This window comes from Manis javanica, chromosome 4, assembly GCF_040802235.1.
Source record: "Manis javanica isolate MJ-LG chromosome 4, MJ_LKY, whole genome shotgun sequence".
NCBI classification, from domain to species: Eukaryota; Metazoa; Chordata; class Mammalia; order Pholidota; family Manidae; genus Manis; species Manis javanica.
Genome location: NC_133159.1, coordinates 62,065,510 through 62,090,993, shown reverse-complemented (window position 1 = coordinate 62,090,993; position 25,484 = coordinate 62,065,510). Strand labels below are relative to the sequence as shown.

The following is a 25,484-nucleotide window of genomic DNA, read 5'->3' as shown; positions in this document are numbered from 1 at the left end:
ATGTTATAATTGTTAGAGGGATTTGTTTCATAATGGGCTTGACTTTTTGTGCACTGTGTTGATTGACATTTTATAAAGGATGCTAGGGACATAAAAATAGCCTTTTCTGTCCTTCAGATTACAATGTCATCACACTCTGATTAGAAGGAAATTAGTTAATAAGCCCCTTTTTATTGTTTATTCTAGGACTTAAGAAGGATCCCTAAAACACCATTGCACAGTAATGCAGCTATTACAATGATCTACTTGGGAAAAAATGTGCACCTATCGTATGATCACACAGACTTCCGGGATGAAATAAAAGTTTATCAACAACACTGTGGTGGGGAAAACCTTTGTGTCTACAAAGGCAAACTACTTGAAAAAGGTACACACATAAAATGTGAATTTTTTTAATCACTTGAATTTGTTGCTACAGATAAGCTATTGTTTGTATAATATCAAAATTACTTCAATCACTATGAAATTATGCATTTCCAGGGACTTTTATAAACCAGCTGCCTAAAAGTAATTCTAGATTTACTGCTCCATGATTGAAACTGAAGCAGCAATTACTCTTGCAGATTGTGGAAGAAAGAATTTGGAGTGATTTAATCTGGTAACAGATTAATTTTGGGGATAGAGATAAATGATCATTAAAATGTGCACAAATAGACTGTGCCCAAATTAACAAGTTAACTATTTGGCTTGTCATAGTGAATTTTATCATACATCATTCTAAGAAAAAAGTAGCAATTTGTTTTTTATTTATTTTTATTTATTTTTTATTAATATACACTCTTATGAAGGTCTCACATGAAAAACAATGTGGTTACTACATTCACCCATATTATCAATTCCCCCCCATGCCCCATTGTAGTCACTGTTCATCAGTGTAGCAAGATGCCACAGAGTCATTACTTTTCTTCTCTGTGCTACACTGTCTTCCCAGTGACCCACACCATACCATGTGTATGAATCCTAATACCCCTCAATCCCCTTCTACCTCCCTTCCCACCCACCCTCCCCAACCCTTTTTTAACTGCTAGTCCCTTCTTGGAGACTGTGAGTCTGCTGCTGTTTTGTTCCTTGAGTTTTGCTTCGTTGTTATACTCCACAAATGAGGGAAATCATTTGGTACTTGTCTTTCTCTGTCTGACTTATTTCACTGAGCATAATACCCTCAAGCTCCATCCATACTGTTGCAAATGGTAGGATTTGTTTTCTTCTTATGACTGAATAATATTCCATTGTGTACAGGTACCAGCTCTTATTTATCTATTCATCTTCTGATGGACACATAGGTTACTTCCATATCTTGGCTATTGTAAATAGTGCTGCAATAAACATAGGGGTGCATATGTCTTTTTGAATCTGAGAACTTGTTTTCTTTGGTGTAAATTCCTAGGAGTGGAATTCCTGAGTCAAATGGTATTTCTATTTTTAGTTTTTTGAGGAACCTCCATATTGCTTTCCACAATGGTTAAACTAATTTACATTCCCACCAACAGTGTAGGAGGGTTCCCCTTTCTCCACATCCTCTCCAGCATTTGTTGTTTCTAGCCTTTTCTATGTTGGCCATCTTAACTGGTGTGAGGTGATATCTCACTGGGGCTTTAATTTGCATTTCTCTGATGATTAGCAGTGTGGAGCATCTTTTCATGTGCCTGTTGGCCATCTGAATTTCTTCTTTGGAGAATTGTCTGTTCATATCCTCCACCCATCTTTTAATAGGATTATTTGCTTTTTGGGTGTTGAAGTGTGTGAGTTCTTTATATATTTTGGATGTTAACCCCTTGTAAGATATGTTGTTTACAAATATATTCTTCCATACTGTACGAAGGCTTTTTGTTCTATTGATGATGTCCTTCGCTGTACAGAAGCTTTTTAGTTTGATGTAGTCCCATGTGTTCATTTTTGCTTTTGTTTCCCTTGCCCAAGGAGGTGTGTTCAGGAAAAAGTTGCTCATATTTATGTTCAAGAGATTTTTGCCTATGTTTTCTTCCAAGAGTTTTATGGTTTTGTGACTTACATTCAGGTCTTTGATCCATTTCGAGTTTAATTTTGTGTGTGGAGTTAGACAATAATCCAGTTGCATTCTCTTGCATGTAGCTGTCCAGTTTTGCTAACACCAGTTGTTGAAGAGGCTGTCATTTCCCCATTGTATGTCCATGGCTCCTTTATCATATATTAATTGAACATATATGCTTGTGTTTGTATCTGTGCTCTCTCTTGTGTTCTATGGCAATTTGTTTTTTAGAAAAATGTTGAGATAAAATCACAAATCCAATAAACTTTAGAGTGAATCATACCTAAATAATTTGGTACAGAATTTGGCTCAATGGATTTTAGTACATTTCTGCTTTCATTTGATCATAAATCCATGTTTGTTAGCATAAGATAATGTTTATATCCAATTAGTATTTCACATATTGTACTTGAAGTCGTGTTCATCAATATTATGTTCTGTGGAACAGCATTTAAAAGGAAGAGTTGTACAGGATTGTATTTATTGTTTCCTTGCTTCAGAAACTCTGTTCAGAAACTAATAGTGTTTTAAGTAATTAAAATAAATACTAATATTTGGGTAGTCTTGTTATAGATTTAGGGATTAAGGGAGGAGTTGGGACAAGCACAGAATTGTTACTTTTGGCTTTTCTGATTTCCCTCATCAATCAAAAATAGTGACTATTAATTTAAAAAATTTAAAGTACTTAAAAAGAAACTATACACACTTAGGAGTTAAATGTTTGCTGCTTTCCAACCTATAAGAGAGTAAACATTGGAATGTTAGTTTTACTTTATAAATGTTTATAACATTTATTTATAAAACATAATGCTTAATAATGCTAGAAACTATTTTTTTCCATTTTATATACTTGACTGAAATGTAATTTACTTTGCCTCATTTTGTGATAGCTTTTGAGAGTTCGTTCCTTCCATTTTGTAGATGAGGAAAATGAAAGGAGTCCAGAGGTATAGTGTTACACATCCCCAAGTCGTGCATCCAGCTCTGGGTTGGGCCTGGGTCAAGAGCAGCTCCTGGAGCCCTAAATAGATACGGGACCCTTGCTCAGTACCCAGTACCCTCTAGACCCAGTTAGCTGTGCTCCACAGCAAAGGGTTTGTCTTACAATTTCATAATATGAATGGTATGAAACCCCTAATGATAGTGGCTTATTTTTTTAAAGTATAACTTTCAACTATTAATTTAGATGAATTGCTGAAATTGACTCTAGTTTAAAATTGGAATTAACATAATGAAACTTTTCATGGGTGTTAGATCATGCTTTATTCAAGAAAATGTCTGTCTGACTGCTGGAAAATGTAGTGCACACAAATGAAAAAAGAACAAGATTTAGCTGAAAGATTTTTGGGAAGATGATACACACTCTGTGAAGAGTGCAAAACCAAAGGTTATGGGAGAGGGTTACTTGGCCAAGTGTTATTTTGCATCTGTATTGATCCCGGCACTGACTTTTTGTTATGTCATTGGACAGGCTTGAGTAATAGGATGGAATGGGGACTTAAATAATTGAATCCTGTATGCACAATAATTTTGTCTCAGCTTGCCCTTGATTGTCAGAAAAGTAATTGTTCAAAATTGAAAAGTTGGGTGGCTCAGAGTTGACTTATGGTTCAGCAATCTTAGCAATTTAGCAACACTGAAAAGAATATGCCCTTTTTACAAATCAAAGCTGTTCATGATTCAGTGAAATGTGAATAGGCTTTTAGATTTCTGTTTTTTAAAAAAGGGGTGTTTAACGTTCTGCTTGGGGCAGCAAACTCATTAAAAATGTGGCATTTGTTAACTTGTCTTGCTTTTGGATGAGAAATAACAATAAAATTAATTATTTAGAAATGTGGCAAGTGCATCTTTTATTCCCATAGTCGTTCATGATGTCTCATGGTTTGATTTCAAACATCAAGGCACACATTGATTGTGTATTATATACACCTATTAAGTCACTGAATATTTCTGCTACTGTGAGGAGTACAGTTCTTCACAGACATTTTTATTTACCATGTTCATCCTTTCAAACAAGACAAACCTTGGCCTTCTAGGTTCATGTGGATACAGAGAACAAAGTAACATTTTTTCTGGCCCTGTTTATAACCCCTTCCCTTTCTCCCCCATTTTCCTCAGTTTCCATACCCTGATCCTGTTGTACCTATTTGTAAATTCTCCATTACTTCCCCACAAACACAGCTGTACCCTCTTGTCTTTCCTGTGCTATTTTCTTTGTCCGCAACAGGACAAAGGATTTTAAATTCAAAATAGGAATTTAAATTCAAATTTTATGATTCAGATTAAGGCTGTGATGTGAAGCTTTCTCAGCTAACTTCTGTTTTATTCCTCTCCATTGAAGGCTATGGCTCATAGTCTATACTTAAATCCAAAGCATTTCATTGTACTGTGCCCTATGTGAACTTTTTTATTTTTCTTTTATTCTCCATATATTGACTTTTTAGTTTTTAAAAATAGCTTTATTAAGTTATAACTTACATTCCATAAAATTCATACATGGTACATGTACATTTCACTGATTTTTAGGAATTTTATAGGGGTGTGCAGTCATCACAAACCAGTTTTAGGGCATCTCCATCACTTCAAAAAGTTCCCTTGCGCCCATTTGCAACAAATCCTCTCTTTCATAGTCAGTGTCAGGCAACCACTGATTTGTTTTCAGTCTCCAAAGACTTGCCTTTTCTGGACGTCTCATATAAATGAAATCGTATAATAGGCAGTGTTTTGTATCTTGCTTCTTTCACTTAGCATAATGTTTTTGAGAGTCATCCTTTGTAGTATCTATCAATAGTTGCTCTGTTCTTATGTCGCTGGATATATTCCATTACATGGATATACCATAATTTATCCGTCTCCAGTTGAATAACTGTGTCATTTCTACTTATGGGCTATTATAAATCATGCTATTATGAATATACAAAACAAGTTTTTGTGTAGACACCCTGTTGTTATTTCTCTGGAGTAGATTCCTAGGAAGGGTTTGATTTTTTTTTTTCCCCTTGAGTATGGGATGTACTTTCCTGCTGCTTTATATGTCTTTCGATTATTTTGTTGAAAATTAACATTTTAGATCATATATTTGAGCAACTGTGGATTCTGGATTCGACTTTTCCTTCTTGAAGGTTATTGTTCTTGCTGCTTTTTTTTTGTAGCTTGTTTGTTTAGTAATTTATCTGGAACAAATCTGTGAAATTCTTGCCCTCTCTCCTTGGTAAACAACTAGTGATGTCTCTGCTCAGATTTTTAAAAATTCTATTTTCATTTTTTAGGCTAGTCTCTTAAGGTTGTCTCTGCATTTTCATAGCTTATTGGTCATCCAGTGACTTGTCAGAGGTTGTGTTCAAATACTTTAGGCCAGTAAAGCCTCTTCTTTCTGCCAATGGATCTTTTGGTGGGTGTATTAGTTTCCTCGGAATGAAGTAATAAATGTCCCCACAATTGGTGGCTTAAAACAACAGAAATTTATTCTCTGAAGACCGAAAGTTCTGAGGTCAAAAAGTCTATAGGTCATAACAGGGCTATGTTCCCTCTAAAAGCTCTAAGGGAAAATCTATCCTTGCCTCTTCCTATTTCTGGTGATTCCCAGCAATCCTTGGTATTCCTTGGCTTATAGCTCCATCATTCCACTCACTGCTTCTGTCTTCACATGTGCTTCTTCTCTGTGTGTCTCTGTGTGTGTCCTCTCCTCTTCTTATCATTGGATTTAGGACAAAACAAATTCAGATGACTTCATCTTGATCCTTTACTAATTATATCTGCAAAGACCCTTTCTCCAAATAAAGTCACATTTTGAGGTTCTGGCAATATTCAGTATTCAACCCTCTGTAATGGGTTCAAGAGTACATTTAAATTTCATGGAGTTTTCAAACCTGCTCCAACTTTCATTTTCCATCACACTCTCTTGTGTTTCCTGTTTATAGGTGCAAGCTCCTAGTTGGCCAGGAATATGCAAATAGATTGGGCCTACTCCAATCCATGTCACTTCCAGTTAAGTGGGATATGTACAGAGCTTATTGAATATGATTGCCTATTGCCTGTATCTTCCTGATAAATTTCTGGCTAGTCCATTGGCCTGTTGCTTGTCCTAATTAGAACTACAGTCTCAGGCTAGCAGAACATTAGATCTTCAATGTTTGCTTACCTACAAGATTGCTACTTATTACTGGTAATGGCACTGGCCAGGGTTTTTTGTCTTCTGCTCCAAATCTAGTCAGCCCCACTGACAGAGAAGCTGCTGGTTACTGATGGCCTGCCCTACCCTATTAGTATTACTCTGATGAAATAGTGGCAGGTGAGGGAGATGGGAAGAACCCCAGGCAAGAATGCTGTGCATTACCGCTGTCATTCTCACCGGAGCATTCCCACTCTTAACAAGTTCAGTAATTTTTTCATGAATAACTGCTGCTCAGTTTAAGTCTGGTCCATCTTCAGAGACAAAATTTTAAGGAGAGAAGATTCGGTGATTTCACTCTAGAAGTCTGGTATGTTAGTTTTGTCTCTCTTGCTACATTGTAACTTCTTGAGGGAGGAGACCACATTTGATATTTAAAAAATTTTTTTGTCTCTCTTTAGTGCCTAAAACAATGCTACCCACTGTCAGTCAATAATGAGTAGGTCCATTTTATAAATATTAAAGAATGCTTTCTAAGATTGTGCATTATACAATCTTTAAGACTGCTCCCTGAAATGGATAGATTGGGTTGCTTCCTCTAACCCACTCCCTTACTCACCCCACTGCCATTTTCATTTTATAGATGAGAATTTCAAAATCCACCACAGGTGAATGAATTATCAAGGGAGAGTCAATTAGTAAGTGAAGAACTGGGACACGGACAAAAATCTCCCAATTTCTGGTCTATACTTTTTCTATTACTCCATACAGAAACTATCAAGGCAGGGGTGGGAAGTGTTACTAAATTTTAAAATATAAAATTACAAAATAAATAACCAGGGAATAAAAGCCGATGGGGTCAATTCTCATTCAATAAGTTTGAAAGAAAAGTGAAAGAAATGAAGTACCAGATGGATGCAGGTCTAAATGGAAGGGCAGTCACATCTAAGGATGATCTCCTGCGCCCGTTCTCAGCATGCCCTCGGAGCACTCTCTCCTGGGTGGCCACTGAGGGATGATAGGGTGCACTGCTGCGGTGGAATGAATCACATCATATGAATATCTCACTCGAGTTTCTGTAATGAAAGCAGTCAAAGTGGCTTTCTAGTCACCACTTAAGGAGTCCCTGTATCATAAAGGCAGATGGATTTGTAATCTATTGTACTTAGTTTCCCAGACACTAGGTTACTCTTAATTTTTTTAGAATTCATATCACAAATGCTATGGTATAAGTGACAGAATTACCTTTTCAATAAATCTATTCTTTAGTACAAGTCATGTCTGATTTAGATTTTTTAGGGGCATAATGTGGTATAAGCAGAGTATTTATAAATGACTATGAAAGAAATAGGTGAAAATACTCACTAATTATGCATTGGAGGCCTGCTATGCTATGCCATTACCCTGGGGTCTGGGGAAATGAAGATGAGTAAAACCAGTTTCACTTCTCATGGATTCATTAATACGCAGGGCAGTAAACATCTAGATTAGGGTTCTCAAAGTGTGATCCCTGAACCAGCCACAGAAACATCACCTGGCAGCTTGATAGAAATACAAATTCTTGAGTGGCACCAAATTAGAAACTCTGGGGTGAGGCTCCATATTGTGTGTTTTAATAAGCCTTCCAGGTAATTCTTATGCACACTAAAGTTTGAAAATCGCTGGTGTAGTCACACTTTAATATATTATAAAAAGTGCAATAAGAGGAAATGTATACACAGTAGAGACCTGAAAATTATTAATTTCATCATTGGTAGAATGGAAGAGTCCAGGGCAGCTTCTTTTGTAGGAAGTGACATGAGAAGTAGGTTTCTGAGTCACTCTGTAGAATAGGGTTTCTCAGACTTAGGGTTTGGACCCCTAGAGGGAAACTTTTCAAAGGGCATTACAAAGACTTGGAATGATTAAAAACTAGTCATTGCAAGCAGTGATTCTTAATTTATTGATGAGACCTTTGGGTGGGTGGGACAATAAGTAGGGGCCTAAGCCTGGCAGAATTGAGAACGGATTGGAGATGAATAATTTTGCCTCATCTATATTGATGTTTCAAGTCACAACTAAAGATACAAATTTATTTAAAAGTGTTACTGAACTCACACTAGCCTTTTGTTATGTACTTTATTAGTAGGTAACATAGCAAGAGAAAGGGATGGAATCTAAAGAGATGTTTGGATTCAAATGCTAACTCTCCCATTTAGTGTATGATCTTAGATAAATTACTGAATTTCTCTAAACCTTAACTTCTGCATATAGAAACTAGTAATAATAATATTCCCACTTAATGTGGTTGTTGAGAAATAACACAGTGAAGATAATTAGGTATAATGTCTGGCCACAGTAAGTGGTCATATATGTTAAGTATTATTGTTTTAATACAAATCACAGTTTTATGACTCCTTGGAGTAATTATTATAAATGAAAGTAATAAAGTGTGTTTTTATGATTAAAAACTGCCCTCAAGTTAAAAGGGTGATCTAGAGGATAATATTGTACTTCTCTAATAGAATAATGTGATTTTGACTATGTTAGTCCAAAGTCAGTTGCTTCACTAATGTATTTCTTTTTTTAATTCCAGAGACCTTTCAGTTTATTTCCAAAAGGCACCATGGTTTCCCCTTCAGTCTCACCTTTTTCCTGAATGGGATGCAGGTGAACAGGTTAAGTTCCTGCTGTGAATATAAGCATCGAAAAGGTTCCAGACTTGGAGGCAAACGAGGCTACTTTGGGCTTGTGTGTGTCGAGAGATCATCTCCTTGCTACAAGTATGCAAACAAATGTCCTCTGGTAGAGGGCAAGTTTTGCTACATTTTTTTTTCTTAAGCTTTTATCATATATTGCTCAGCACAATTTGTTAAGAAAGATATCAGTGCAGATGAGCCTAAAATAACTAAGCCAAAGTTTCTTTATTATAACCCTGTGAGTTTTGTTTGAAACTATAAGATATGAATTAGATTTCTAGATGTATAATGGAGAAAAGCTGATGGTGTTTCAAATTCTGTTTCTCTTTCTATCTCTCCCTTTTCTCATACTGTTTTAAGTTCTGTTTCTGAAGTGAAGGAGAGAGGGTTTTCTTCCTCCCCTTTCCTCTTAGTAACTAGTTTTGGGTGGAGCCCCAAAGCATGTGCCAAGCATCTGTCTTATATGGTTGGGTACTGTAGGTTATGCATATTAGAGGTGTGCTTGTGTTATGCTGTGGCCCAACTGTCATTCTCATGCCCCCAATTTCAGTCTCAGGTGTAACAAAAGCATGATAAAAGATCAGTTTAGACCATTGTTATCAGCTTTCATACTGAACATTGTGTTTGAAATGAGGAGACTTGTTTACAGGCTTTAATTTCTTCTGAAAGTACTCATGGGGAATTGATTGTGTACTCAGGTGGAATACAGGAATGGATCAATGAAAGTATCTACCCACACGGAGCCCTCTCTAATGGGGGAAGGGCAAATAACAGGCCAATAAACCAATTACTTTATGTCAGATAGCAGTAAGATGACACATACAGAAAAGGACAAGGGAGATATGGGGAATATAGGGGGACAGGGTCATAAAACAGTGTGATTTTATGTAACATGATGTCTTGCCAATGGGTTTCAGCCCCAGGCAAGTTCGCTGTGGATTCAATGTGACCAAAGAAATTGACAGCAAAATGTTCTTTGGGGTGAAAGGGTTTATTACCCTACTTGTTCTCCCAGTGATAAGTCGAGCACTAGCGTCTCTGCCTCTGCCCAGAGCACTGGGCCGGCTCTCTATATAGCGCAATAATAGCTTATTGCCTAAGGGTGTGGAAGCAGTAGCTTAGCAACAGGCCGGTTACATCATCAGGTGGTTTGAATTCAGTGAGGATCGTGGCCATAGGAACTCCAATTTCTCCACACTCCACCCCTCCAGGATTCTCACCTTACAATCTACACACTTCCAATCTTCCGCAATGGTCCCTGTGCAAGAAAGCTGGAGCACTGTAACCAGATTCCACAATAGCAACAGAGGATAACAACAACTTAGAGGTAATAAAAATTAAGATACAGCAAGATTTTGATACAGGTAACAAAAAACTATAATAATCCTAAAACGAGAGGAAGTTCCTAATAACAAAAATTATAATAATCCTCAAGCCAGAGGAAGTTCCCAATCTACAAAGACTTTAGGGGTGATAAAACACATTTTAATGTCACCAACATAGGCAAATCTTGTCCATCAGGTAAGATGCATGCAAGAGAGTGGTCCTGTGATAGGACTGTAACAGGAAGGGGGTCCCATCCAGGTCTAGTATGCCATATTTTTACTCCTTTCCCTGTGGGGGTTACTGAAGGGTCTATATATAGTGCTACTGGACGTGCATGCACTGGCCATAATGATAAAACAAAACTCCCTGGTAAGATGCTCTTACCTTCTGGCTATTCAGGATATACTACTTTGACTTTTGGGGGCTACTCTGCTCTTATTCCAGGAATACACAGGAGGCCAGCTTCCAGGCCTTGTCCCCAAGGTGTCAGGAGAGCCAGCCATCATTGGTCCATGTGTTGAAAGGTCCAAGGCCATGTCCACTCAATGGAGTCTACGGGGTTCAGTGCAGTTGGTGCTGGCAGCAAGATGTTATTCTGGTGGCCAAACCTCAACTTCAGTGATTCTTCCTTGTTTTATACTTGCAGTTGTACAGGGGAGGCAGCCATATGTGTTAACATGTCTAAAGGGCTTAGGGCTCCCTTTTGGGGTCTCTTGTTCAAATGCCATAGCACGGTCCATAAGTGGACTGACCATCCCCACAGACTATTGGTATCTGACTTTAGTCTGGATTTTAACAAGCCACTGTGTCTCTCTATCATGCCTGCTGCAGTAGGATTGTATGGCACATGAAACTTCCATTTGATTCCTGGCTTTTGCACCCATTCTTGCAGTGCATGTCCAGTAAAATGGGTGCCCTGATCACTCTCAATTACCTGTGGCCAGCCATAGGCAACAAAGAGATGCTCCAAGCCTCTTTTGGTCATCTGCTGGTCTGCACAACAGGTAGGAAAAGCAACCAGAAGTCCAGTAGCTGTGTCCACACAAGTCATCACATACTGATATCCTTCTGACACAGGTAGAGGCCCAATATAGTGTATCTGCCACCTGATGAGGGATATAGGTCCCTTAGCTATTGCTCCATGTTGCTGTGGAACTTGGTGTAAGTCCCTTTTGGAGCACATGACACACTCCTGCCGGGCTCTACTAACTTCTTTGAAGGTCAAAGGCAAGCCCCACTGATGGGCTACAGCCCACATTGTCTTTTGCCGTGCATGCAATGAACGCTGATGTAGCCATTGGGCTACATCAGAGGCAGGCTTTCCTTCTAACCAATGTATCTGGGCCACTTTATCTGCTTCATCATTTCCTGGGGATGCCAGTGGCAAATGACTGGTCACATGGTATACTGTAATTATTTTAGTCTGACCACAGGCCTATAAGTCTTGCCACAATTTGTGCCCACAAGAGGGTCAGTGACCAGCCACTTGGCATGGTACCAGATTGGTAGCCACAGGCTCAAGCCCCGATAGACAGCCCAGCTGTCAGTGCAGGTAACTATAGGGAGGGCTCCTGGCTGATCACAAGCCACACAGCCCACAACTCTGCCCATTGGCTGCTCTTCCCCTCACCATCTTCCATCCATATTGTCTCAGTCTTAGGATGGAAAGATATGGCCCTCCATTTTTGGAGTTGCCCACAGCTGGAGCCATCTGTGTACCATGCATCTTTGGCTATAGGGGATCTTCCCTCTCAATAGGGACTCTCTGCTACTAATGGTTCAAAAGCAAGTTCTTCCTGCTTTTCACAAGTATATGTCACTGGTCCCAACAAGCATTGAAGTTCTTCACTCAAGGGGCTACTAGAGAGGGCACTACACTGATGTAGGTAAGCACCCTACTTGGCTAGTGAGGGTGTTTGTGCCACACCACTCTTTGGCTTTTGGGTCCAGTCTTGTACCCACCTCAAGATGGGGTAGGTGGTTATTACCTTTATTGGGGCCATTCCAGTGATGGGTTCTATAGCTGGCAAGGCATGACACACAAAAGACAGTTGTTTTTCTATCAAAGTGTATTGTACCTCTGCCCCTTTCCAGAGTTGTGACCAGAATCCAACAGGTTGGTAAGTTTGTTCAAGCTGCTGCCAGAGACCCCAGCCATAACCATCCTCAGTGACATGAACGTCCATCACAATCAAGGCCTGCATGGCCTTGATTGCCTGTTTTGCTATAGTAAAGGCAGATGCACATGTCTCATCCCAGTCCCACCTGACACCCTTTCATACCAACCGGTAAAAGGGCTTCAGAACTTGCACCAAGTGAGGGATAAACACTCTCCAGCAGCCTAGAAGACCCAGAAACTCCTGTAGCAATGCTACAGTTGTGGGGGTAGGAAAGTCCTGGACTTTATCTATAACTGCTTCTGGTATAACGACCAGACAACCCCAAGAATTTGACAGACAAACCAGGTCTCTGAACCTTGGTGCTGTTCACAGCCCATCCTTTCTCCTGTAAATGTTACAGCAGTCTAGGTGCTGCACCTTCTAGATCTGAAAGAGAATCAGACGTGAGCATGACATCATCAATATAATGGTACAGCTGCACTGTTGGTGGTTTCTCCCATGTAGTCAAGTCCTGGGCTACAAGTCCATGACAGATGGTAGGGCTGTGGAGGTATCCCTGTGGAAGGATGGTGAAAGTCCATTGCCGTCCTTCCCATGTGAAGGCAAACTGTTCCTGACTTTCCTGCTCAATGTCAGTAGAAAAAAAGGCATTAGCAAGATCTACCACATAATGGTATGTTCCTAGTTCATGGCTGAGGGTATCCATCAAGCCTGCAATAGAGGGGAAAGTCCACGCATAGGGGGTATGACTTTATTCAGTTCTCTGTAATCCACAGTCATATGCCAGTAGCCATCTGGCTTTTTTACTGGCCACAGTGGGGAATTGAAAGGACTATGGGTGGGCTTTATAATACCCACCTTTTCCAGCTCCTGGAGAGTTTCTCCAATCTCTTTATGCCCTCCAGGCAGTTTGTATTGTTTGGTATTAGTCACCTGCCGAGGCACAGGCGAAGCTATGGGCGGGTGCCTAGCATGTCCCCTTAGAACTGCCTTCACCACATGTACTCTCAGTCTGAACTCACCTGCAGTACTCTGCAACCATAGACCCTGCAGGATTTCAATCCCCAAAATATACTCAGGAATAGGAGATATATACACAGTATACCCTTTTGGGGGTAGACGCCCTATTCCCAAAGGGATTTTGGCTTTTTTCACTCTGATAGCCTTCTGCCCATATCCATCTATGATAGTGGGGGTCCTGGGGAACTGCTCAGGGTTACCATGAATCAGTGAACATTCAGCCCCTGTGTCCACCAGAGCCAGGACACGTTGCATGTTCACTGGGGACCAATGGATAGCTATTTCAACATGTGGCCTCCAGTGCCCCCCTGGTCCCTCAGGGCAGATACCTTGACCTTCCCTTCAGTCAAACAGTGTTCCCCAATCACCTTCCTGTGTGGGCTCTTGTGAGGTTGGCTTGTTCTCCAGCAGGAAGTCTTGCAAACACACAGGCTGGACTCGTGGCTCTGTCTTTGACCTCTGCCTCTTTGGTCTTAATGGCTGGAACTGCTGCTCTGGTTTCAGCTGTTGCCACAGCTCTAGTAAGATCCTATTTGACTTCTCATTTAGTTTCTTCCCATCTGCTCCTGCCTGTATTAAATCAACCCACATCTGGGCCCTCATAACCTTCATGGGACCCTGTAAATTCTTCCTGTGAGTAACAGGTCTTATTTCTTTCCAGATTCTTGTTGCTTCAGCCTCTCCTAAGTCTGCTACTGTATGTGTCACCTTGCTTATGGGATGCCCTAAGTGAGGGGAAAAAATGCCTACTAGAGACCCGTTTGAAGTACAATATTTCTCATCCCAGTAGTGAAAATCTCTTCATCTGGGCCATAATTCTCTGGACTATGGATGGCGTTTCTTATGCCTAGCTCTCGTAGCACCTGTTGGAATTCAGCATATGTCTTCCATCTAACAGGAGAGGATGGCAGATCACCCGGATTGGGCCACACAGCATGAAGTACAGCCATAAGCCAATCGAGGAGTCACTCCCTTCCTGGGGTCTGATGTGCATTTTGTAATCGCTGCCTCAAGGCAGGCTGCACTGTCAGGGAAGACAGCTTCCCCATCTCTGATCCCGACAGAACAATTCCATCCACCCCTAAGTCCCACAGACATAGGAGCCAAGCTAGTGTTGAACTCGAGGGCTTCTGCCTAAACCAGGAGCCCAAATCCACCAGCTCAGCCTGAGTATAGGGGCAGAGCACAGAGTGCTCCATGACCTGGGGAGGGGGCTGCTCCTCTCCTTGGGGAACTTTCAGCTGCTGGGTCTTTATTTTCTTTACAACCACTGGGCATGCTTTCAATACAGGAGGGGCCAGTGCCTCTGGCTTCACCCCTTCATCCCCACGTCCTCTATTTCTGGGGCTGATAGCACCTTTCTCTCCCCTCCCCCAAGTGCCTCCTCTGCTACAACCTTTACCTTTTCTACTGTGCCTCACAGCAATGCTACCTCAGTCTTCAGCAGCTCCCTTACTTTCACCTCAATGCTTCACAGCTGACATTCTCGTGCCACCTCCACCTGTGCTTCCCTCAGGAGTTCGTCTTTTTCTTTGATGGCCTCTTCCTCCTCCAGAACATCTGGCAGTGCTGCCATCTCATTCCAATGGCACCTTGCTGCTGGCGCTCTCGTGCTGCATCCTCCCATATCAATACCATCTCTTTCTTCAGGGAATCCACAGAAGTTTGCAGCTCACATTCTTGTGCCACCTCCTCTCACATCAATGCCATTTCCCTCCTCAGGGAATCCACAGAAGTTTGCAGCTCATGCTTTTGTGCTGCCATTTCTTAGGTCTCTTCTGTAGACCTTTTTAAGACTGTGAGGAGCAGCCAACCCACAGTCCCCACTGCCTCATGGGCACTCTGCTTCTCAAAGGATCTGCTTACTATACCAAGGGCTACCCCTACTGCCTCCACTTGCCTCCAGTCCTGGGGTGCAGCCCAGTCCTCCAGGAGGCAAGCCACCTCAGACCACATACCCATTGCAGGACGATCCACTGTCTCCCCATTCACAGGGGCAGCCCACTGAAGCACCCCTCCCATAAGGGCTGCCTGTCTTTTTCCTTGGTCAACAATGAACCCTGCCGACTGTGCCAATTGTCCTGCTGTTGGGTTTCAGCCCTGGGCAATTTCACTATGGATTCAATGTGACCAAAGAAATCGATGGCAAAACGTTTTTTGGGGTGAAAGGGTTTATTATCTGGCTTGTTCTCCTGAGGGTAGGTCGAGCACCAGTGTCTCTGCCTCCACTCAGAGTACTGGGCCGAGATCTCTATATAGCACAATAATAGCTTATTGTCTAAAGGTGTGGAAGCGGTAGCCTAGCAACAGGCCAGTTACATCATCACTTGGGTTAAGTTCAGTGAGGATTATGGCCATAGGAACCCCAACTTCCCCACAGATGATCAGAAAGGGCCTCTCTGATGTCTTTTGAGCAGAAACCAGAAAAAAGATTTCCTTCTCTAAATGGTTTATCAGATGGAGGAAAAGCATATACAAAGGTCATAAGATAGAAGCATGCTTGGTGTGCCTACTCTAGGGGGGCCAAAAAAGTAAGAGATGGGACAATAATCGAAGATGAGATCAGAGAGATAGTATGACCAATCCATGTAGAGTCCTAAAGTCATTTTAAGGACTTTGACTTTTATTCTGAGAGGGATGCAAAGCCTCTAAGGTAGGTTTGCACAGTGCAATGACCTATCATGATCTGACAGTAGCTCCTTTGGGAAAAATAAACCTGGGGGCTTGGGGGAAGGGCAGAAACTCTTTCAGTACAGAGGAGAGACAATGGTAGAAAAAATTAATGGTGACTATATTGTAGATATAGTTTGAAAGTAGAGTTTACAGGATTTGTTAATGTATGAGATAAAGAGCAGAGTCAGAGATGATTCAAAGGTTTTTGGCCTGAACAACTGGAAAGATGTCCAGTCAACATGTACTAAGATGAAGAATGTGGAAGAAGCAGGTTTGAGAATGGAAGGACAGATTTTGGTTTGGGACACAGTAAGTTTGAGACATATATGAGATATGCAAGTAGAGATGTTGAATAGGCTGTTGGATATGAGAATCTGGGATCTGTGAGAGGCCCATTCTGGAGATGTAAATTTGAGGATGATTTGTATGTAGATGGCACTTAAAGTAATAAGATGGGATGAGGTTGGGTAAGAATCCAGAGAGAGATGTCTGAGTATTGAGCTCTGGGTCACTCGAGCTCAAAGGTGAAGGAGATAAAGAGAAGCCACAAAAAGCTTATGAAGGAAAGCAAAGGATTAGAAAGAGAAGCCAGAGAAAGTGATGTCCTGGGAATGATTAAGTGGGTGGAATGTGTGGATAGGTGAAGTAAAATGAAGACTGAGGGTTGAGCATCACTTGACAATGTGCTGGTTACTGTTTCTTAGCACAAGTTGTTATAGCGGAGTTGGAGGAGTTCATGCTTGTTGGAGTGGGTTAAAGGAGTAACTGGAGAAGAGCTATGTGCAGTCCAGAGAATATCGATTACTCTTTTTAAAGAGTTTTCCTCTAAAGAATGTGAACTGGATGACAGCCAGGCAGGGTAAATGCAAGGGTCAAAGGGGGCTTTTCATTTTTTAAGACAGGAGATACTACAATATGGTTATATGTTGGTAGATAGGATCAATACCTTAGTAAAGAAAAACATCAAGTATAGCATTGAGAAGAAATTGCTGGAGCACAGTGCTTGACTAGAGGAGTTGGGATCTAGGGCTCAAGTTGGAGGCATTAGCTTTAGAGGAGGAAAAACATTCTTCTATAGTAGCAAGAGTAGAGATGGCATATAGCGTGGAGAGAGAGATAAGCTAGAGTGGATATATTGGGACCAGCTGGAAGTTCTCTGCTGATTGTTTCTATTTTTTCAGTCAAACAAGAATTTATCAGCTGAGGTTAAGGTTTAAGGGGGGAGGGATTAGAAATTTTAGGAAAGAGAAGAGGTGTGAAAGGGTCATCCAGCACATAGTAGAGTGAATAGCCTAGAGTAATATAGTAGGAGTATCCAGATATACTTGGGACCAACCTGAAATTGCTTTCGTATACCAATTCAAATATGCTCTCTCCATGTTTGTGGGCAAGTCATTTAACAAATTTCTACTTAATTCCCAGGAAAGCTAATATATACAGTCATCCATGTGCAAACGAATTGCATTTGTGAATTGCTGTATAAATCCAAGTTGTAAATGTTTGGTCCTAAACAACTTCTATAAGTACTGACATTCTAGTATCCGTTCCAAAATCTGATTGAAGACATCTACTCTCCTATTCAACACTAATTAGACTCTGTACATTATTTTTATTCATCACTCTCCCTGGGTTCTTTTTCTCATCCTTTCTTTCCTTCTTAGGCCTTTTGCTGGCTCTTTGTCTACTTTACCTTTGAACTGGTATGATCTGGAGCACTTGTACATTAATTCCTTCAATTTGTTAAAAATGAAATTAATTTTAATTTACTTAATGCTAGTTCCTGAAACATATTTATTATTTACTTATTTATAATAAGAAGGAAGCCATGATAAAAGAAAACAATGGAGAATTCCATGGGTCATGATGTTAAAGATCAAGGCCTATTATCTTCAACATTTTAGTTGGATGTCTTAGAGGACACTGATTTTTGATTTTTTGTTAGCTTAATAATCATTTCTTCAAGGCAATATGTGAGCATCCAAAGTAGAACAGTGTGGTGTCATTTGATGTCTCCCTGCTGCAGGCCAGGTTAAAGTCGAGGCAGAATGTTTTAAATGGGGCAGAGGTAGTTGGAAAGTGCTAGAGTCTTGCTGGTTTGGTGCTATACTCCTTGAGGTGACTCAAATTATCCCAGAAGCAGTAACACTGCAGAACTCCAGTGGAAGTTGAGAACTACTCCTAAGGAGACTGATATCACTTACAATATTGCATAACAACCCTTGTTTTTTGGTCACCTCCATAATAGGACTTTTAGTTATTTTAAGGGATGTACATTAAATTCCTCCAATTCGTTAAAAATGAAATGAATTTTAACTCATTTAAAAATACTGGCTCCTGGGACTTCTATTATGAGAAGGAGAGCATGATAAAATAAAAGAGAATTCTGTTTCTAACGATTAGGAATTACCTGCTTTTAAGGTCCTCAGAAAACAAGGAAAGCTCAGCTGTGGTCACCTCCAAGTGTGGAAGTTCCACAAAGGTTTCCACCCCTTACTCGTGGAAGCTGTTTGAAGAAACATGGTAGTTATTTTTAGTTGTTCTAGCAGGGCGAGGGAAGAGGAATGCAGACTGCTTTGAGCTTCAGTAATCAGATTCAGTGCCTCAAATTATACTCAGAAGTCAAATAGGTAGTCAGCAGTGAGAAGAGCACAGATGTTACTCACTTTGTTCATCCAATTCCCTTAAGCAGATGGGCAATAAAAAGTCTGGGCATGTGGCAGGGAGACATCAAAGCCTCTACAGTCACAATATAAACTAAAAGTAATGGTACATCTGAAGCTCCAAATCAATGGATTTGGTGTTGCCATTGATAAGGGAAGAGCAGCTTGAACAGAAGGCATTGCTAGTAATCATAGTCTGTGAGGATTCATGACACCTTTATTCCAAGGAAAGCAATGTGCTAAGTACATCGTCATTACAGTTAAGAAATATTTATCATGCTAATATGGGTGAGGTAAGTGTATTCTTATTATCTCATTTTTTACAGCTTGATCGTTACTTTGAGTGCAAATCCTTTTAGTCTTAGTTTATGGGGAGATACTGAAAAGATAAATGATACAACCAAGTTCTCATATTTGATTGTTGGGGGAATTAATACCTATTCTCTCTCTAGATTGGGATGGCTGAAATTCAGTGAAATTAGCATTGGATTTGATTTACATTGAGGCAATTTTCCAATTTTACCTATCATTTCTAAATCCTGGACTGACAAGCCTTGTCTGCATTCTGATCCCTCTCCTCTTACCCTCCAGCTGACTCAGTTTCCCAATAATTATGTAACATGTAGGTAGGAGACAAGTGCAGTTCTAGGGGAAGAGGAAAAATATGGGGACTGACAGTGGCCAGGCACCACTTTGAGGTCGTGGACTGTCACTAGGCCTGGTGAACACTTCTTTCAACTGTGTTGGTTTCTAGTAGAGTGTGACTTCTTTCCCTGGCGGCAAGCCCAGCGATGGAACATTTGTCTGTGCACCTAGTTATCGCTTGCCTGAGGAGATGCATTCAGGAAAAAGTTGCTTATGTTTATGTTCAAGAGATTTTTGAGTTTTATGGTTTCACGACTTACATTCAGGTCTTTGATCCATTTTGAGTTTACTTTTGTGTGTGAAGTTATACAATAATCCAGTTTCATTCTCTTGTATGTAGCTGTCTAGTTTTGCCAACACCAGTTGTTGAAGAGGCTGTCATTTCCCCATTGTATGTCTATGGCTTCTTTATCATATATGAATTGACCATATATGCTTGGGCTTATGTCTGGGCTCTCTATTCTGTTCCATTGATCTATGGGTCTGTTCTTGTGCCAGTACCAAATTGTCTTGATTCCTGTGGCTTTATAATAGAGCTTAAAATTGGGGAGTTTAATCCCCCAGCTTTATTTTTCCTCCTCAGGATTGCTTTGGCTATTCAGGGTCTTCTGTGGTTCCATATGAATTTTAGAACTATTTGTTCTAGTTCATTGAGAATGCTGTTGGTATTTTGATAGGGATTACACTGAATCTGTAGATTGCTTTAGGCAAGATGGCCATTTTGACAGTATTAATTCTTCCTATCCATGAGCATGGGATGTGTTTCCATTTATTGGTGTATTCTTTAATTTCTCTCATGAGTGTCTTACATTTTTAAGGGTATAGGTCTTTCACCTCCTTGGTTAGGTTTATTCCTAGGTATTTTATTCTTTTTGATGCAATTGTGAATGGAATTGTTTTCCTGATTTCTCTTTCTGCTAGTTCATCATTCATGTATAGGAATGCAACAGATTTCTCTGTGTTGATTTTGTATCCTGAAACTTTGCTAAATTCAGTTACTAGTTCTAGTAGTTTTGGGGTGGATTCTTTAGGATTTTTTATGTACAAGATCATGTCATCTGCAAACAGGCAAACACTTCTTCCTTACCAATCTGGATGTCTTTTATTTCTTTTCTTTTTTTTTGACTTAAACAGGATGCCTTTTATTTCTTTGTGTTGTCTGATTGCCGTGGCTAGGACCTCCAGTACTATGTTGAATAGAAGTGGGGAGAGTGGGCATCCTTGTCTTATTTGTATATGTTTTTTAAAAATATTCATACTTATTAAGAATCAACCTTGCACACAACTCTTTCATTGTTGTGTTGTTAGAATAATAAATTATCAAAGACTGAATAGCATCTTTCTTCTTCTGATTATTTTTATTCCCTGTGTTTATAAACCTGAATGTTTTGTTATCACATAATTCTCATTTAAGAATTGAATGATATTTGTGTAGGGCCAAACACATACCCTAAGGTGCAGATTTTAGTTTAAGACTATAGTTTTTAGTTGTTTTCTTTTGTTATTTATTATGGTGGGTAAAGTTATTAAGAATTTGTTGTGCTTGTTTCCAAGATTTTAGTGTTCGTAAAGAGGAAATAGTGTATTTTTAATTAACTATACATACTGTAATAAAAATATTTCAAATAACATTTCTTACTGGAATAAGAGATAAGTGATTTGAAAAAGCTCTGAGGTCCCACTATGCTATGTACAAAGGTTAATTAACACCTGTGTTAATATTTTTCATAGGTGCATTATTGCAATGGGCCTTGACAAAAAACTAGCTTCACCAAAACTGAAGAAAGAAAAGAGTATTGAGAAAAGAGAGGAACTGAAGAAGGGTGAGGGGAAGCTGAGGAAGACCAGAAAGCACATAATACTGAAACAGAATGACCTGGAGGGGAGCAAAGCCTCTGCTTCAGTCATGTTTTCAGCTCAAGAAGAAAACACAGGGGTGGAGGAAGTGAGAACAGCTGTGGAGGAGATGGAACGTACAGGACAACCCCGACTAGATGTCTGGGAAGATGACCACCAAAATATGCTTAAATATGGTAATGGTAACACGGGGTTCTCTGTGGCTACTGCTGTTTGCTTGTCTTTCAGATGTGATTTTCAGAACGTGCAGAAATAGCCATTAAATGTTGTCCCTCAGTTGTGGTCTTTAGGCACGCCTGTCATATGTGAGGAATCCCTGACCACCTCCCTCCACTGTTTTGTGTGGAGTCCTGTTCTGCTTCCTCAGAGGAGGGCAGTGCAGGCCTAACTCCAGGGGGAGCTGAAAGTGCTCTTTTGGAGAAGGGGGAAAGGGGAGTTTCTGTCTGTGAGCCTGAGGCAGGGAGCACTTCTGCAGGGAGACCATTTGACCAAATAGAATTTTGCCAATTTATTTTTTTTAGTATATGAATATACTTGCTTTGCTGAAATGAATGCTTTGACATAAGGTAGGCACACACTATATGTTTATATAATGATAGAATATCCACAACTAAAAACAGTTGCAAAGGCTTGGGGTCCTGGTGCCCCATCTGTCTGCCTTTCTTGTTTTCTTAATCTTTCCTTCTTTTCTTTCCTTCTCCCTCTACCTCTTCCTCCCCCACTTCCTCCTCTTCTTTATCTCTCGCCCTGCTCCTTTCTGTCTCTCCCTCTCTCACCACACACACACACACACACGCACACACACACACACACACACACACACACACATTCGCATACACAGCAGTAATAATTACAATAATATAAGTGCCAGGCACTGAGCACACAAGGCCAAGTACTTTCTATACATGATTTCATTTTATCCTCTCCATCGATGTGGTAGATATTATTACCCCCTTCCATTTACATTTTACTATTTCATTTTACCCTCCCTATTTGATGTGGTAGATATTATTATCCCTTCCATTTTATATTTTGCTATTTAATTTTATCCTCTCCCATGATGTGGTAGATAACTAACCCCTCCACTTTACAGGGTGGAAAACTGAAGTTCAGAGAGCAAGTAGCAGAACTAGGATTCATACTGTAGGAGAGGAAGAACTGCTTTCCATTTATTCACCTAAGAAGGCTGAGTTCTTGTAAATTAGACTGACAAGAGATTAAAAATGGAAAAATAAGCAAATTTTTTAACATGTGCTTTATGCATACACATGGGAGCAATCAGAGCTAGTAACTCAAAGTGGTTGTTAGAAGTTGGGTTTATGTGGCATCACAACATAAGAATGATATATTTTTAGAGATGTGCAAGACAAGGGGAAAGGTCTGGTAGCTTCTAGGGGCAGCAAATGTGGGAAGGGAAATATGTGGGGAAACTAATGGTCGAAAAGGGCTAGTTTTAGTGGGGTTTGTTCTGATTCCTCTGGTGCCTTCTCTGGGTTGATAAGGATTTTTAAAGTTGCCTCTAATGATTAACTTCTGTCCTTCCTGGTAGAGAGGGGCGGGGAGGCACCTTCACAAACTTACGTCCAATTTTTAGGCAAATAGGGAAAGGGCAGAAAGCTTTTCTTATACCTACTATTTCTCAATTACCTTCAGCTCAAAATAAACTTAATGCCAAAGTGGCATATTCTGGGGTGGCATACTCTGCTACCCTTTAATACCTGGTTCGTCTAAATCCAAAGCCCAGACTTGCAAACACTGTTCAGCTTCCTAGTCTGTATAAGCTCAGATGTTACCTGGTTGTGTGTGATCCGAAAAATCATAAACAGAGCACTGCCTGAGTGTTGCTCATACACCCAGGGGCAAAGCAGGGGTTAGAGGAGCAATAGCTGTGGGCTAGGATGACCTATGGAAGGACTGGCATCAGGAAAGGGGCAGATCCTATGTACCGTCTTTCTCATTTCATCTTGTTGCTGTCCAAGGGCTTCAGAAATCCAACAGAATAATTACAGAGCTCTCACAGCACTGGGCTTTATGTTTGTTTATGACTGAAATAATGTGACAAAAAAAAAGATTTCACTCATAGCACTTTGACCCAGTTTATCTCTCTCTGTGATCCCTTCTAGCCCTTATTATTATCCCTGAGAATTTAAAAATATCTATAGCAATAGGAACAGCAGAGAGATTAACAAATAGGATGTGTTTTCATGTTTTAACTTTCAAGGCAAGTAGGTTTATTAAAGCTTATTAAAGTGTGATATATAGGCTTTTCCTTTCCTTCATTTATGTTTTTCTTCTTAATCCACCTGGTCAGGGCTATGAATAGCATATTTTATGCCTATAATATAACTTACCCCAAGATCTTTCTTCTGCATTGGCTAGTGAATGGATTTTAAATGCCCATTTCCATTAAAGAAAAAAAAAAGAAACAGCAGCAAGAAGGCTCCAGCTCTCTGCAGAGCAGCCGCTGACAGTAAGGGCAGCCAGAAGCGTGAGCGGAGGCCAGCGAGGGAGACCTGCAGCTGGACTGATGCTGACCTCGCATTGACTTGCTTCCTCATTAGTGGGGCTGGTAAAGGACAAGCTAATTAAATTCTCAGGAAGAAAGAAGATGAGATGGTGGAAATGGAAGAAATTACGAAAAGGGATCCAGGAAGCATGCCACCAGTTCATTTATGTTGAAAACATGAGTAGAGGACACAAAGGAGGTGTGCTTTGAGCTATAATAGAGGGCTAATGGGCCATAGAAGGCTAATATTTAGACATGATAATAGTGGTAAGTAGAACAAAGCCAGGGCAGCCATGAATTTCATATTTTAAGAGAAAACACAGAAGCTCCTGCAAAATAGGATGTAGGGACTGTTTTTGTGGTTCACTACATGTTCTTCAATTTTATGCTCTGCTTCAATAATGTGACTGTAATGGTGTCCTTATTTTGGACACTTGTACTTCTCCAGTTTTAATCAGGTGCCTCCATTAGCATGTATAGCTGTCATTAGAGCACATATTGCTTGCAATGTGTCCTGTTCTATGACCAGCTCCCTTCACCCGCAATCATAATCAGTTTTACTACTAATCCCTAATAGCCCTGTACTAAGTATGTTCCAGGGATTATTGCTTTTAGTATTCACCACAACTTTGTGAGGCAGGTACTACCCATGTTTAAGATGAATAAATGGAAGTTTAAGTATCTTAAGCAAATTGTCACAGAGCTACTAAGTGTATAACTGGGACTTGGGTACATGACACCTTGACTCAGAAATCCTCGTATTTCACTATTGTGTAATACTGTTGATGGAATTTCAGCAATTCATTCATGTTCTCTTTGACCCCCACCCCCGCTTATCCTGTGACAAGTAGCAAATATGTGTAAAGTGATACATGTATCCATTTCTGTATGTGTTTGTGTGTGTGTATGTGTGTGAGTGTATGTTCTGTAGCTAACCTAATCTCCTTTTACAACTCATCCATGATCTCCAAGTGACATTCTACCCTCCTTTGGTTCCATTCCACTCATATGACACTATTTCACAAAATTAATCATGAGTCCTATATAAAAATCTATAGCAATCAAGTAATGTTGAAACTAACATTATTGAGGACTATGTATAAAAACCACAATGAATACAGTATCTCTTGTAGTCCTGTGTCTTATTTTCTCAACAAAAACTGGAGTTTCCTCAAGGGCAGGGGTTGTGTTGTTACTGTAATAACTTTTATCTTGCAGTTTTATCCTCTTCCACATGGAAGTTTCTCAATAAAGACTCATTGATTGACAGCTAACTGGACCAAGTGAGGAGCTATCCTATTACTTGGCCTGAAATATTTGGATCAAAATATTTATTTCTTTTCAGTAGTATTTCCTGTTTGTTTCATGAAATATAAGTCAAATTCCTCATCTTCTTGTTTATTTCATAGTTTTATTTTACAGACAATAATCTGCATTTCTCTGTCCCCAAACTAAATCTCTTTAATGAAAACATTCTTGTGATGAATTCTCTTTGCCTTTCTTCATTACAGTTTCTGATTTCACTTTTCCTCTTAAATTTCCCTCTTACATTCTCTGCATTAACAAAGCTTTCTTCATATGCACAGCACATGCATTTCTAAAACAGGTTTCTTCTGTAGTAGGGTAGATAATTCTCAAGTACTTACTCAGGAGGCCCCCACATTTGGAAAAGAAGCCAGAAAGTCTAACAACTAAAACACACAAAATAGGGAAACCTTTATTTTCCCTGTAATCTTTTTTTAAAGCTAATTACTTATTTGCTTAATTGGTTCTGCATGAAATCCTTTTGCTCTCTGTCCTTGGCATGTTGTCACTTTAAGATTTTTAGTTTTTAGTGGGAGAGAAAGGGGAACAATTAAATATGAAAGGTGAAAAATTGT

General features: G+C 40.0%; 1 protein-coding gene across 2 annotated transcripts in view; it reads left to right on the top strand.

Annotated features, from left to right (window-relative positions):
- ERICH3 (glutamate rich 3) overlaps positions 1-25,484 on the top strand; it is a 121,099-nt gene that overhangs the window by 59,317 nt on the left and 36,298 nt on the right. For both annotated transcript variants that reach the window (XM_037024391.2, XM_037024390.2), the window contains 3 exons: positions 187-367; positions 8,695-8,881; positions 20,973-21,274. In XM_037024391.2, the coding sequence (XP_036880286.2) occupies positions 187-367; positions 8,695-8,881; positions 20,973-21,274 (670 nt within the window). The remainder of the gene's footprint in view (positions 1-186; positions 368-8,694; positions 8,882-20,972; positions 21,275-25,484) is intronic.